Consider the following 14,061-nt stretch of genomic DNA (forward strand, 5'->3'; position numbering starts at 1 on the left):
CTGAGGACGCCGCCGCTCGCCAAAATCAGACACAAGAATAAACATTCTCTTCTTTACTTTGTTTTCCCCCCTTTTTCTCCTTCATTTCCACTGCCTTTTGGGTTCTTGACTTAGAACCTATAGAGAAGATGTTCTTACTTCATCCCTAATTTGAATGTTGTAATTTATGCAAAATAAAAGATATGTAAATAGAAGGTCATCCTAATATATATATATGATATGTTGAGCATGGGTCAGCACAAATTGCAGCCCTCCAGATGTTGCAAAACTACAATTCTCAACACGTCAAAGGATGATGAGAGAAGAGGGAAGCCTTGATTTACCTTTCAGTGACAACGTGGATACTCTGGAGGAGGCAGACAGACCTTCGGCTTCCCAGACATGCTTGAAGTTGTAGTTTTGCAACATATTCCTTTCAGATGTCAGTCATAAATTGAACAGATCAGGTAACAATGATATGAGTATAACTTCTGGTTGCCATTGGAGGGCGTCCTACTCCCTCATTTGAATAGCTCCCATGGCCAGCTTGTCATCTCTTTCCCTACAGTTTTACAAGGAGCCAGATCTTATCATTGGTGCGTCTCTATACCCCAAAACAATCAGAGACAAAGAAATCATAGGGAAACAACTTCAGCTCCCATAGATAAAATCCCCAAAAATTATTTCCCAAAGTGAAAAACAAGTGGGAGAAACATGCTGGGAGTTGTAGTTTTGCAAAAGCTGGAGGTCCACAGTTTGGAGACCACCAGTATACAGCATTGCTGCCTCCCTCCAAGCTGCTTACTGTCAATTCAAATTCAGAAGTGCCCCCATTGCCCTTGGATTGCCTCCACAAAACTATGTATAGGAGCAGGGACTAAAAATGAAGGTGGACGACCGGCTCCCGGCTCCAATTTTTATTCCAAAGAGTTAAAATCCAAGTGCAGCAAACACAAAAATAGAATAAAAACACAAAAACACACCAACGCGTTTTGACTTGTTAACAAGTCTTAGTCATGGCTAAGACATGACTAAGACTTGTTAACAAGTCGAAACGTGTTGATTTATTTCTTTTGTGTGTTTTTATTCTATTTTTGTGTTTGCTGCACTTGGATTTTAACTCTTCACCTGCGGACCCAGCCTCACTGTTTGCCTCCGAGCTTCCATGAGGAGAAGTTGTGCTGGACACCGGGATATTTGAATTCTATGTTGAGCTGATCCAATTTCTTTACTACATAGGAGCAGGGACACCTATCAAAGACAGGCATCCCTGCCATTGGCTGGCTAGGCATGCTGGGAGTTGTAGTTTTGCAACAGCTGGATGTCCACAGTTTGGAGACCACTGTTATAGCGTTGTTGCCTACCTCCAATTCAGATTTAGCACAGACACTTATTAAAGACAGGAATCCCTGCAATTGGCTGTCCAGGCATGCTGGGAGTTTTTTTTAACAGCTTGAGGTACACAGTTTGGAGACCACTGCTGTATACAGTGCAGCTTTCTTTGTATAGGAGCAGGGACACTTGTCTTTGATAGGGGTGCCTGCTTCTATGCATACTTTGTGCGGGCAATTCTGTGGGCAATCCCAGGGCTCATTTTGCCATCAAGCTGCATAGCTGGCAGGAGTTTGAGGTGTTATGGGGGGGGGGGGGGGGGGGGGGAGGGCTACACCTTGCTGCCTTTATACAGAGAGGTATGTACAACTTACCAGTTACAGACACCTATTCTAAAACAAAAGCTTAGTGGTTACATGAAGACATAATGAGAAATCATAGCAGAATCTGGAGAACTATGTGCACTACAAATCCTGAGCCATTCCGCGTGGTCTAAAGGAGGCCATCCTTTACCACAACTTGCCCTGCCAAGGCCTTATTTGTGGGGTTGTCAACACAGTCCATTACAGAGCAGTCCCTGACCAAACATTGTCAACAGAGTCCATTAGAGAGCAGTCCATGACCAAACATTGTCAACAGAGTCCATTAGAGAGCAGAACCCTACCAAACATCGTCAACACAGTCCATTAGAGAGCAGTCCCTGATCAAGCATCGTCCACACAGTCCATCAGAGAGCAGTCCCTGACCAAGCATCATCAACACAGTCCATTAGAGAGCAGTCCCTGATCAAGCATCATCAACACAGTCCATTAGAGGACAGTCCCTGATCAAGCATCGTCCACACAGTACATTAGAGAGCAGTCCCTGACCAAACATCGTCCACACAGTCCATTAGAGAGCAGTCCCTGATCAAGCATCGTCAACACAGTCCATTAGAGGACAGTCCCTGACCAAGCATCATCAACACAGTCCATTAGAGGACAGTCCCTGATCAAGCATCGTCAACACAGTCCATTAGAGAGCAGTCCCTGACCAAGCATCACATCATCAACACAGTCCATTAGAGGACAGTCCCTGATCAAGCATCGTCAACACAGTCCATTAGAGGACAGTCCCTGATCAAGCATCGTCAACACAGTCCATTAGAGAGCAGTCCCTGACCAAGCATCGCATCGTCAACACAGTCCATTAGAGGACAGTCCCTGACCAAGCATCATCAACACAGTCCATTAGAGGACAGTCCCTGATCAAGCATCGTCAACACAGTCCATTAGAGAGCAGTCCCTGACCAAGCATCACATCATCAACACAGTCCATTAGAGGACAGTCCCTGATCAAGCATCGTCAACACAGTCCATTAGAGGACAGTCCCTGATCAAGCATCGTCAACACAGTCCATTAGAGAGCAGTCCCTGACCAAGCATCGCATCATCAACACAGTCCATTAGAGGACAGTCCCTGACCAAGCATCATCAACACAGTCCATTAGAGGACAGTCCCTGATCAAGCATCGTCAACACAGTCCATTAGAGAGCAGTCCCTGACCAAGCATCATCAACACAGTCCATTAGAGGACAGTCCCTGACCAAGCATCATCAACACAGTCCATTAGAGGACAGTCCCTGATCAAGCATCGTCAACACAGTCCATTAGAGAGCAGTCCCTGACCAAGCATCGCATCATCAACACAGTCCATTAGAGGACAGTCCCTGATCAAGCATCGTCAACACAGTCCATTAGAGAGCAGTCCCTGACCAAGCATCGTCAACACAGTCCATTAGAGAGCAGTCCCTGACCAAGCATCGTCAACACAGTCCACTAGAGGACAGTCCCTGATCAAGCATCGTCAACAGTCCCTTAGAGAGCAGTCCCTGACCAAGCATCATCAACACAGTCCATTAGAGAGCAGTCCCTGACCAAGCATCGCATCATCAACACAGTCCATTAGAGGACAGTCCCTGATCAAGCATCGTCAACACAGTCCATTAGAGAGCAGTCCCTGACCAAGCATCGTCAACACAGTCCATTAGAGGACAGTCCCTGATCAAGCATCGTCAACACAGTCCATTAGAGAGCAGTCCCTGACCAAGCATCGTCAACACAGTCCATTAGAGGACAGTCCCTGACCAAGCATCATCAACACAGTCCATTAGAGAGCAGTCCCTGACCAAGCATCGTCAACACAGTCCATTAGAGAGCAGTCCCTGACCAAACATCGTCCACACAGTCCATTAGAGAGCAGTCCCTGACCAAGCATCGTCAACACAGTCCATTAGAGAGCAGTCCCTGACCAAGCATCGCATCGTCAACACAGTCCATTAGAGGACAGTCCCTGACCAAGCATCGTCAACACAGTCCATTAGAGGACAGTCCCTGATCAAGCATCGTCAACAGTCCCTTAGAGAGCAGTCCCTGACCAAGCATCATCAACACAGTCCATTAAAGAGCAGTCCCTGACCAAGCATCATCAACACAGTCCATTAGAGAGCAGTCTCTGACCTAGCATCATCAACACAGTCCATTAGAGAGCAGTCCCTGGCAAAGCATCATCAACACAGTCCATTAGACGACAGTCCCTGACCAAGCATCGTCAACACAGTTCATTAGAGAGCAGTCCCTGACCAAGAATCATCAACACAGTCCATTCAAGAGCAGTCCCTGACCAAGCATCGTCAACACAGTCCATTAGAGAGCAGTCCCTGACCAAGCATTGTCAACACAGTCCATTAGAGAGCAGTCCCTGACCAAGCATCATCAACACAGTCAATTATAGAGCAGTCCCTGACCAAGCATCGTCAACACAGTCCATTAGAGAGCAGTCCTTGACCAAGCATCGTCAACACAGTCCATTAGAGAGCAGTCCCTGACCAAGCATCGCATCGTCAACACAGTCCATTAGAGGACAGTCCCTGACCAAGCATCGTCAACACAGTCCACTAGAGGACAGTCCCTGATCAAGCATCGTCAACAGTCCCTTAGAGAGCAGTCCCTGACCAAGCATCATCAACACAGTCCATTAAAGAGCAGTCCCTGACCAAGCATCGTCAACACAGTCCATTAGAGAGCAGTCTCTGACCTAGCATCATCAACACAGTCCATTAGAGAGCAGTCCCTGGCAAAGCATCATCAACACAGTCCATTAGAGGACAGTCCCTGACCAAGCATCGTCAACACAGTTCATTAGAGAGCAGTCCCTGACCAAGAATCATCAACACAGTCCATTCAAGAGCAGTCCCTGACCAAGCATCGTCAACACAGTCCATTAGAGAGCAGTCCCTGACCAAGCATTGTCAACACAGTCCATTAGAGAGCAGTCCTTGACCGAGCATCATCAACACAGTCCATTAGAGAGCAGTCCCTGACCAAGCATCATCAACACAGTCAATTAGAGAGCAGTCCCTGACCAAGCATCGTCAACACAGTCCATTAGAGAGCAGTCCTTGACCAAGCATCGTCAACACAGTCCATTAGAGAGCAGTCCCTGACCAAGCACCGTCAACACAGTCCATTAGAGGACAGTCCCTGACCAAGCATCGTCAACACAGTCCATCAAAGAGCAGTCTCTGACCAAGCATCGTCAACACAGTCCATTAGAGAGCAGTCCCTGACCAAGCATCGTCAACACAGTCCATTAGAGGACAGTCCCTGATCTAGCATCGTCAACACAGTCCATTAGAGAGCAGTCCCTGACCAAGCATCGTCAACACAGTCCATTAGAGAGCAGTCCCTGACCAAGCATCGTCAACACAGTCCATCAAAAGAGCAGTCCCTGACCAAGCATCGTCAACACAGTCCATTAGAGAGCAGTCCCTGACAAAGCATCATTAACACAGTCCATTAGAGGACAGTCCCTGACCAAGCATCATCAACACAGTCCATTAGAGAGCAGTCCCTGACCAAGCATCGTCAACACAGTCCATTAGAGGACAGTCCCTGATCTAGCATCGTCAACACAGTCCATTAGAGAGCAGTCCCTGACCAAGCATCATCAACACAGTCCATTAGAGGACAGTCCCTGACCAAGCATCATCAACACAGTCCATTAGAGGACAGTCCCTGATCAAGCATCGTCAACACAGTCCATTAGAGAGCAGTCCCTGACCAAGCATCGCATCGTCAACACAGTCCATTAGAGGACAGTCCCTGACCAAGCATCATCAACACAGTCCATTAGAGGACAGTCCCTGATCAAGCATCGTCAACACAGTCCATTAGAGAGCAGTCCCTGACCAAGCATCACATCATCAACACAGTCCATTAGAGGACAGTCCCTGATCAAGCATCGTCAACACAGTCCATTAGAGGACAGTCCCTGATCAAGCATCGTCAACACAGTCCATTAGAGAGCAGTCCCTGACAAAGCATCGCATCATCAACACAGTCCATTAGAGGACAGTCCCTGACCAAGCATCATCAACACAGTCCATTAGAGGACAGTCCCTGATCAAGCATCGTCAACACAGTCCATTAGAGAGCAGTCCCTGACCAAGCATCATCAACACAGTCCATTAGAGGACAGTCCCTGACCAAGCATCATCAACACAGTCCATTAGAGGACAGTCCCTGATCAAGCATCGTCAACACAGTCCATTAGAGAGCAGTCCCTGACCAAGCATCGCATCATCAACACAGTCCATTAGAGGACAGTCCCTGATCAAGCATCGTCAACACAGTCCATTAGAGAGCAGTCCCTGACCAAGCATCGTCAACACAGTCCATTAGAGAGCAGTCCCTGACCAAGCATCGTCAACACAGTCCACTAGAGGACAGTCCCTGATCAAGCATCGTCAACAGTCCCTTAGAGAGCAGTCCCTGACCAAGCATCATCAACACAGTCCATTAGAGAGCAGTCCCTGACCAAGCATCGCATCATCAACACAGTCCATTAGAGGACAGTCCCTGATCAAGCATCGTCAACACAGTCCATTAGAGAGCAGTCCCTGACCAAGCATCGTCAACACAGTCCATTAGAGAGCAGTCCCTGACCAAGCATCATCAACACAGTCCATTAGAGGACAGTCCCTGACCAAGCATCATCAACACAGTCCATTAGAGGACAGTCCCTGATCAAGCATCGTCAACACAGTCCATTAGAGAGCAGTCCCTGACCAAGCATCATCAACACAGTCCATTAGAGGACAGTCCCTGACCAAGCATCATCAACACAGTCCATTAGAGGACAGTCCCTGATCAAGCATCGTCAACACAGTCCATTAGAGAGCAGTCCCTGACCAAGCATCGCATCATCAACACAGTCCATTAGAGGACAGTCCCTGATCAAGCATCGTCAACACAGTCCATTAGAGAGCAGTCCCTGACCAAGCATCGTCAACACAGTCCATTAGAGAGCAGTCCCTGACCAAGCATCGTCAACACAGTCCACTAGAGGACAGTCCCTGATCAAGCATCGTCAACAGTCCCTTAGAGAGCAGTCCCTGATCAAGCATCGTCAACAGTCCCTTAGAGAGCAGTCCCTGACCAAGCATCATCAACACAGTCCATTAGAGAGCAGTCCCTGACCAAGCATCGCATCATCAACACAGTCCATTAGAGGACAGTCCCTGATCAAGCATCGTCAACACAGTCCATTAGAGAGCAGTCCCTGACCAAGCATCGTCAACACAGTCCATTAGAGAGCAGTCCCTGACCAAGCATCATCAACACAGTCCATTAGAGAGCAGTCCCTGACCAAGCATCGTCAACACAGTCCAAGTGCAAAGTCTCCACTGTGGCCACTGTAACAACTTTAACTCACAAAAAACAGCCAGGTCAACATAAACAATGGGGTTTAATCCCATTTCTTTATAATGGGAACACGTCCCGGCGCAGTTGTACTGAGCATGTGCGGCCTAGTGATGAGTGGCAGGGGCCATATTCGAATTCGCGATATTTTGCAAATATATGGATGAATATGTATGAAAGTTCATTCACTTTTTTGTCCATCCGAAAATCGTAATGAAATTCGTATAGTGCGCATGCGCGATTATATCTTTCAACTAAATAACACTATACCCTACACTAGAACCTATCTGCTAAACTAACCTACCCTATCTAAAGCTACAAGAAGGGAGGGATCAGTGTCATCTGCAAGTGCTGATATTCGCAAATTTTCACCGACTCACACAGTAAATAATATTGGCGCCTTCTTTGGACCACAAGCTGGATCAGGGAGGGATGATCACTTTATATTTACTCAGCGCACATCATTGTTGTGATGTGTACTGTGAAAAAAGTATAGATTTGTCATTACAAATATATCGCGCTATATTCTAAATATTCACAAAATTGCGAAGTGCCAATATTCGCGGTAAAAATTAGCATTTTGAATATTCGCACTAGTGCGGCCGTCTCAGTGGATGTCCTAAGACGGTCATAACATAAGTATAAGTAAGTATATATCCTACCGGACATCTATATATCTCATACAGGACATATTCAGACTTGTACATTGCAAATATGTTTAATGTGACATAATGCATCAGTTCAGACCTATTTATCTTCATGGTAAATCCCCTTTAGGGATCCACCCCTTCACATCACTGGTCTCATCCTGAGCAGACAGGAGGACAGGGAGGAGCAGAGACAAAGCTCAGACAGCACAGCTTATAGGGAAGATCTCTGCACTATTCCTAGTAACACTGCACTATAATGCCATAAGCTCTGATTCCAGAGGAGGTTGCTGGGGTAGAATTTTTTAAATTGTGAATGGTGGTCTGCTCTGTTGTCTTCATTATCCCAACTTCCTATTGGGTCTAACTCCTGTATCAGACTTCCTGGTCCTGTGTACATGTGTACACTCTAGCCGGGAATTCCACTATTTGCAAGGAGTTATAGCAGTTTTCCCAACCAATGTTCCTTCAGCTGTTGCAAAACTACAACTCCCAGCAAAAGGCTGTCTGGACATGCTGGAAGTTGTAGTTTCGTAAGAGCTAGAGGCACCCTGTTTGGAAAACACTGATCTGAAGCATACAAACATAGTGCTAAGGGTTAATATTTCTTACATAGCTGCACGTAATTTACAGCTGAATGGTAATTTGGTCACATGTCATCTCCTAACCAATTATTGCAGGAGAAGGTCCCTATTCCAACCTTCCTTTCCCAAGACTGTCCAGGTCTCCTGGAAGTTGTAGTTTTGCAATAGCTGGAGGCATCCTGGTTGGAAAATTCTGGGTTCTAGTCAAAAAGGTGTAGTGTGAGGGAAAGAGAGCTGGCTGAGCTCCCAACTAGAGTGTAAAGTATAAATAAAAAATCCCTTTACAGGATTAACAGGAAATTGGGCTTAGGAAGACAGCAGAGCAGACAGTTTTAATCAAAATCAGATAGTGAGTGGGAAACATTGGGTTCTAGTCAAGAATGTATAGTGTGAGGGAAACAGTGTTGGTTTAGTTCCTGACTAGAATGTATAGCAGAAACAGGAAACCCCTTAACGGGACAAGTACTAGACAGAAAGTTAGGCTTATGAAGACAACATAGCAAAACATTTTTTATCAAAAGCAGACACTGATTGGGAAACACTGGGTTCTAGTCAAGATGTGCTCCTGACTAGAGTGTATAACAGAAACAAGAAGCCTGTTACAGGATGAACACTACACGGGAAGTTGGGCTAATGAAGACAGGGCTAAAAAAGCTGGATAAAAAGCATGAAATATCACAGAAAGTTAGATAAATAATGGTATTTACTAATATAACTTAACAGAGTAATCCAGTGCAGGAACACTTATCCCTTATCCAAAGGATAGGGGACAAGTGTCTGATTGTGGGGGTTATGACCACTGGAACCCTCTGCGATCTCCTGCATCTCAACCTGACTCTCCCCAGAAAGAGAGTGTATCCACCCCCGCACAAAGCGTTGGCCAACATGTCACCTCCTATGGGATAGACATGGGTATCTCCAGCTCTTTGTGCGGGGGTCTATTAGCCCATTCCTGGGGACTGCTGGGGTGCCCTGTATCAGACACTTATACCTAATCCTTTAGATAGGGGATAAGTGTTCCTGCACTGGAGTACTCCTTTAAGGGTACGTTCAGACGTACAGGATCCTGCACAGATTTGATGCACAGGATTTGTAACTGCCGATTAGAAGCGGTGCTCAGTCATTTAGTTTATATTGAAATCTGCAGCAGAAAATCCACTGCATCAAATCTGCGTACGTGTGAACGTACCGCTAAGGGGTATTTCGGCTTTATACATCTTATCCCTTATCCAAAGGGGATAAGATGTATGATCGCAGGGGTCCCCCAGCTGGGGACCTTCGTGATCTGGGTGCAGCCCCCGACACGTCAGGTCCCCCCGGGCGCTGCCTCCAAGGTGGGGGGACCTGATGTCACAGACACACCCCCTAGTGACATCACACCGCGCCCCCTCCATTCATGTTTATGGGAGGGGGCGTGACGGACGTCACGCCCCCTCCCATAGACATGAATGGAGGGGGCGTGGCGTGACGTCACTAGGGGGCGCGGCTGTGGCATCCCGTCCCCGTCTCAAAGGCATGCACCGAGATCGCGGGGGTCCCCAGCGGCTGGACCCCCGCGATCATACATCCTATCCCCTATCCTTTGGTTAGGGATAAGATGTATAAAGCCGAAATACCCCTTTAATGTATCATAAAATAGGACAATGCTTGGACACGGAAGGTAAGAATACATTTTTCTTTGTTCTATTGAATGTTATATTATAGAGCTATCCTTCTCTCAAAGCATTGGATCTAAGGGAGAACGCCGCGGTAAATAGGAAGCCATGCCAAAGCACCATATGGCAACATAAGAAATGAGCGAAGACTCCATGCACCACTATAAGGTTTCAAAAATTTGACTTCCCCAATCACATGACCCCATACTCCCTACGTCCTGCTCGTGGTTTGGTCAAGTAGATGTAGCACCTACATAACATTCATTCAGATAACTTTAGAAAAGTTCAAGACATTGAAGATCTCTACCGCGCGGAGAACTTCCTCTCACTTTTTCACCGACGTGCCCAAAACCTGAGCAGGATCGGCAACGTCTTCAGACTTGTGACACATTGACTTGTTGTCGGAGATAACACCTACCAAACCAAGACTGTCGCACCACGAACTGTCTAGTGTAGAACACGTCACCAAAGTCTACGGTAAGTGGCGGCACCACTAGACGTTGACCAATGTTCTACTCTAGGAAGGTTGTGAAGACGCGAGCACTTACCGTAGGCAGCTGAGAGGAGAGGAGGTGTCCATCTTGGCTCAGCATGCTGGAGACCATGATGGCAGGTAGGTCCATGTTCTGGTAGGAGTACGCCGGTATCAGGCTGTTCGGGGGGAGGCTGTGACACAGTGAGTGATATCCAGGCTCATGGTCCACCAAGTGCATGAGGGAATGATCCGGTAAATTCGGTGGAGTGATGGGCGGGATCTCGTAGTCTTCATTGCTTTCATTTTGACCATTATAATTCTGGAATATAAAAATAATTATTTTATTAATACTTGGGGGGGAAAAGGTGTTTTCTATTATCATTCATTGAATTAATTGTCATCAATATCTCATCAGAAGGTTATTGAGGTGGGTTACAATTCCTGCTACTATAAGGGGGAATGGAACTTAAAGGGGTACTCCGGAGGAAAACGTTTTTTTTTTTTTTTTTTTGTTAAATGAACTGGTGCCAGAAAGTTAAACAGATTTGTAAGTGACTTCTATTAAAAAATCTTTATCCTCCCAGTACTTATTAGCAGCTCTATGCTCCAGAGGAAATTCTTTTCTTTTTGAATTTCTTTTTTGTCTTGTCCACAGTGCTCTCTGCTGACACCTCTGTCCGTGTCAGGAACTGTCCAGAGTATCATAGGTTTGCTATGAGGATTTTCTCCTGCTCAGGACATTTCCTGATACGGACATCAGGTGTCAGCAGAGAGCACTGTGGACAAGACAAAAAAGAAATTCAAAAAGAAAAGAATTTCCTCTGGAGCATAGAGCTGCTAATAAGTACTGGAAGGATAAAGATTTTTAAATAGAAGTAATTTACAAATCTGTTTAACTTTCTGGCATCAGTTGATTTAAAAATAAATAAATAATGTTTTCCACCGGAGTACCCCTTTTAAATTTTTTTTTTTTTTTTTATGAACTGGTGCCAGAAAGTTCTACAAATCTGTAAACTACATCAATATAAAGAAATCTTAACCCTTCCAGTACTTATCTGCTGCTGTATGCTCTGCAGGAAGTTGTGTAGTTCTTTCCAGTCTGACCACAGTGCTCTCTGCTGCCACCTCTGTCCATGTCAGGAACTGTCCAGAGCAGGAGCAAATCCCCATAGCAAACCTCTCCTACTCTGAACAGTTCCTGACACGGACAAAGTTGGTAGCAGAGATGTTGCAAAACTACAACTCCAAACATTCCCGGACAGTCAACGGCTGTCCGGGCATTCTGGGAATTGTAGTTTTGCAAAAGCTGGAGGGCCACAGTTTGAAGACCACTGGTATACAGCGTTGCTGCCTACCTCCAATTGAGTTTGATTCAGTAGTGCCCCCCTTGCCCTGGGATTACTCGCACCAAGCATGTATAGGAGCAGGGACACCTATCAAAGAAAGACATCCCTGCCGAAGGCTGTACGGGCATGCTGGGAGCTGTAGTTTTGCAACAGCTGGAGGTCCACACTTTGGAGACCACTGGTGTACAATTTTACTGCCTACCTCCAATTCAGATTCCCAAGTGCTCCCATTGCCCAGGATTAGCCACATAAGTATGTATAAGAGTAGGGACACCTATCAAAGACAGACACTCCTCCCTGACAGCTGGGGTCCACAGTTTGGAGGTTACTAGTATACTATGTTGCTGCCTACTTCCAATTCAGATTCTGAAGATCCCCTATTGCCCTGGAGTAGCCTGCACAATGTAGGGACACCTATCAAACACAGACTTCCTTTGTAGTTTTGCAACAGCTGGAGGTCCACATTATGGAGGCCTAGGCTCTGAAGTATATAGTCTAGGGCCACTACATACAGTACACGGACATCTATATAAATATATATATACGTATCTCGCAGTATTCAGGAAGTGTGTAAATTAGAAGCTAGCACAGCAATGGCGCAAAGCATTGTGGGAATCGTTCTGTGCATTCATCCTCCATAATAGAAATGCAAATGAGGCGTTATCAGCTCCATGTTGGTGCTGTCAGAGTAACTCAGCACCACTATAGAGCGGGGATCCTAATAATGCGCCTATTGTGACAGCTGCACATTCATCCCCAGGATAATTACCTCCAGGAAAAACCTGCGATCCGTCGGCCTCGCGCATTATTAGGTGTAAAAAGAGGCCGCGGGAGGGAGAATTCGATTTTATAAGTTGAATGTGTAAAAAAGTAAAAGAGAGAAGATGTCTCCTCCTGGTTCAGCCGCACAGTACTTCCTCTGGTTCTCTATAATATCTGTCCTCTGTAGCTGTGCCTGTCACTGCTGTGTATTTGTCCTCTGTAGCTGTTCCTGTCACTGCTGTGTATCTGTCCTCTGTAGCTGTTCCTGTCACTGCTGTGTATCTGTCCTCTGTAGCTGTTCCTGTCACTGCTGTGTATCTGTCCTCTGTAGCTGTTCCTGTCACTGCTGTGTATCTGTCCTCTGTAGTTGTCCCTGTCTCTGCTGTGTATCTGTCCTCTGTAGCTGTTCCTGTCACTGCTGTGTATCTGTCCTCTGTAGTTGTCCCTGTCTCTGCTGTGTATCTGTCCTCTGTAGCTGTTCCTGTCACTGCTGTGTATCTGTCCTCTGTAGTTGTCCCTGTCTCTGCTGTGTATCTGTCCTCTGTAGCTGTTCCTGTCACTGCTGTGTATCTGTCCTCTGTAGCTGTTCCTGTCTCTGCTGTGTATCTGTCCTCTGTAGCTGTTCCTGTCACTGCTGTGTATCTGTCCTCTGTAGCTGTTCCTGTCACTGCTGTGTATCTGTCCTCTGTAGCTGTTCCTGTCACTGCTGTGTATCTGTCCTCTGTAGCTGTTCCTGTCACTGCTGTGTATCTGTCCTCTGTAGATGTTCCTGTCACTGCTGTGTATCTGTCCTCTGTAGCTGTTCCTGTCACTGCTGTGTATCTGTCCTCTGTAGATGTTCCTGTCTCTGCTGTGTATCTGTCCTCTGTAGCTGTTCCTGTCACTGCTGTGTATCTGTCCTCTGTAGTTGTCCCTGTCTCTGCTGTGTATCTGTCCTCTGTAGCTGTCCCTGTCACTGCTGTGTATCTGTCCTCTGTAGCTGTTCCTGTCACTGCTGTGTATCTGTCCTCTGTAGTTGTCCCTGTCTCTGCTGTGTATCTGTCCTCTGTAGATGTTCCTGTCTCTGCTGTGTATCTGTCCTCTGTAGCTGTTCCTGTCACTGCTGTGTATCTGTCCTCTGTAGCTGTTCCTGTCACTGCTGTGTATCTGTCCTCTGTAGTTGTCCCTGTCTCTGCTGTGTATCTGTCCTCTGTAGATGTTCCTGTCACTGCTGTGTATCTGTCCTCTGTAGCTGTTCCTGTCACTGCTGTGTATCTGTCCTCTGTAGCTGTTCCTGTCACTGCTGTGTATCTGTCCTCTGTAGCTGTGCCTGTCACTCCTGTGTATCTGTCCTCTGTAGCTGTTCCTGTCACTGCTGTGTATCTGTTCTCTGTAGCTGTTCCTGTCTCTGCTGTGTATCTGTCCTCTGTAGCTGTTCCTGTCACTGCTGTGTATCTGTCATGGTTAGGCTAGCAATGGATAATAGTAATAGAAGACAGAAGAGACCAGAGGAGTATGACGCTTTATTATTTGTAATGATGACGCGATTCGGGGTCCCAA

At 46.5% G+C, this 14,061-nt stretch overlaps 1 protein-coding gene across 4 annotated transcripts in view; it reads right to left on the minus strand.

Moving 5' to 3' along the window:
• The window catches only part of TOX2 (TOX high mobility group box family member 2), a 208,302-nt gene that overhangs the window by 90,031 nt on the left and 104,210 nt on the right, over positions 1-14,061 (minus strand). For all 4 annotated transcript variants that reach the window (XM_056548148.1, XM_056548147.1, XM_056548150.1 and 1 more), the window contains one exon: positions 10,488-10,733. In XM_056548148.1, coding sequence (XP_056404123.1) covers positions 10,488-10,733 — 246 coding nt within the window. The remainder of the gene's footprint in view (positions 1-10,487; positions 10,734-14,061) is intronic.

Source organism: Hyla sarda, chromosome 12, assembly GCF_029499605.1.
Source record: "Hyla sarda isolate aHylSar1 chromosome 12, aHylSar1.hap1, whole genome shotgun sequence".
In the NCBI taxonomy this organism is placed as follows: domain Eukaryota; kingdom Metazoa; phylum Chordata; class Amphibia; order Anura; family Hylidae; genus Hyla; species Hyla sarda.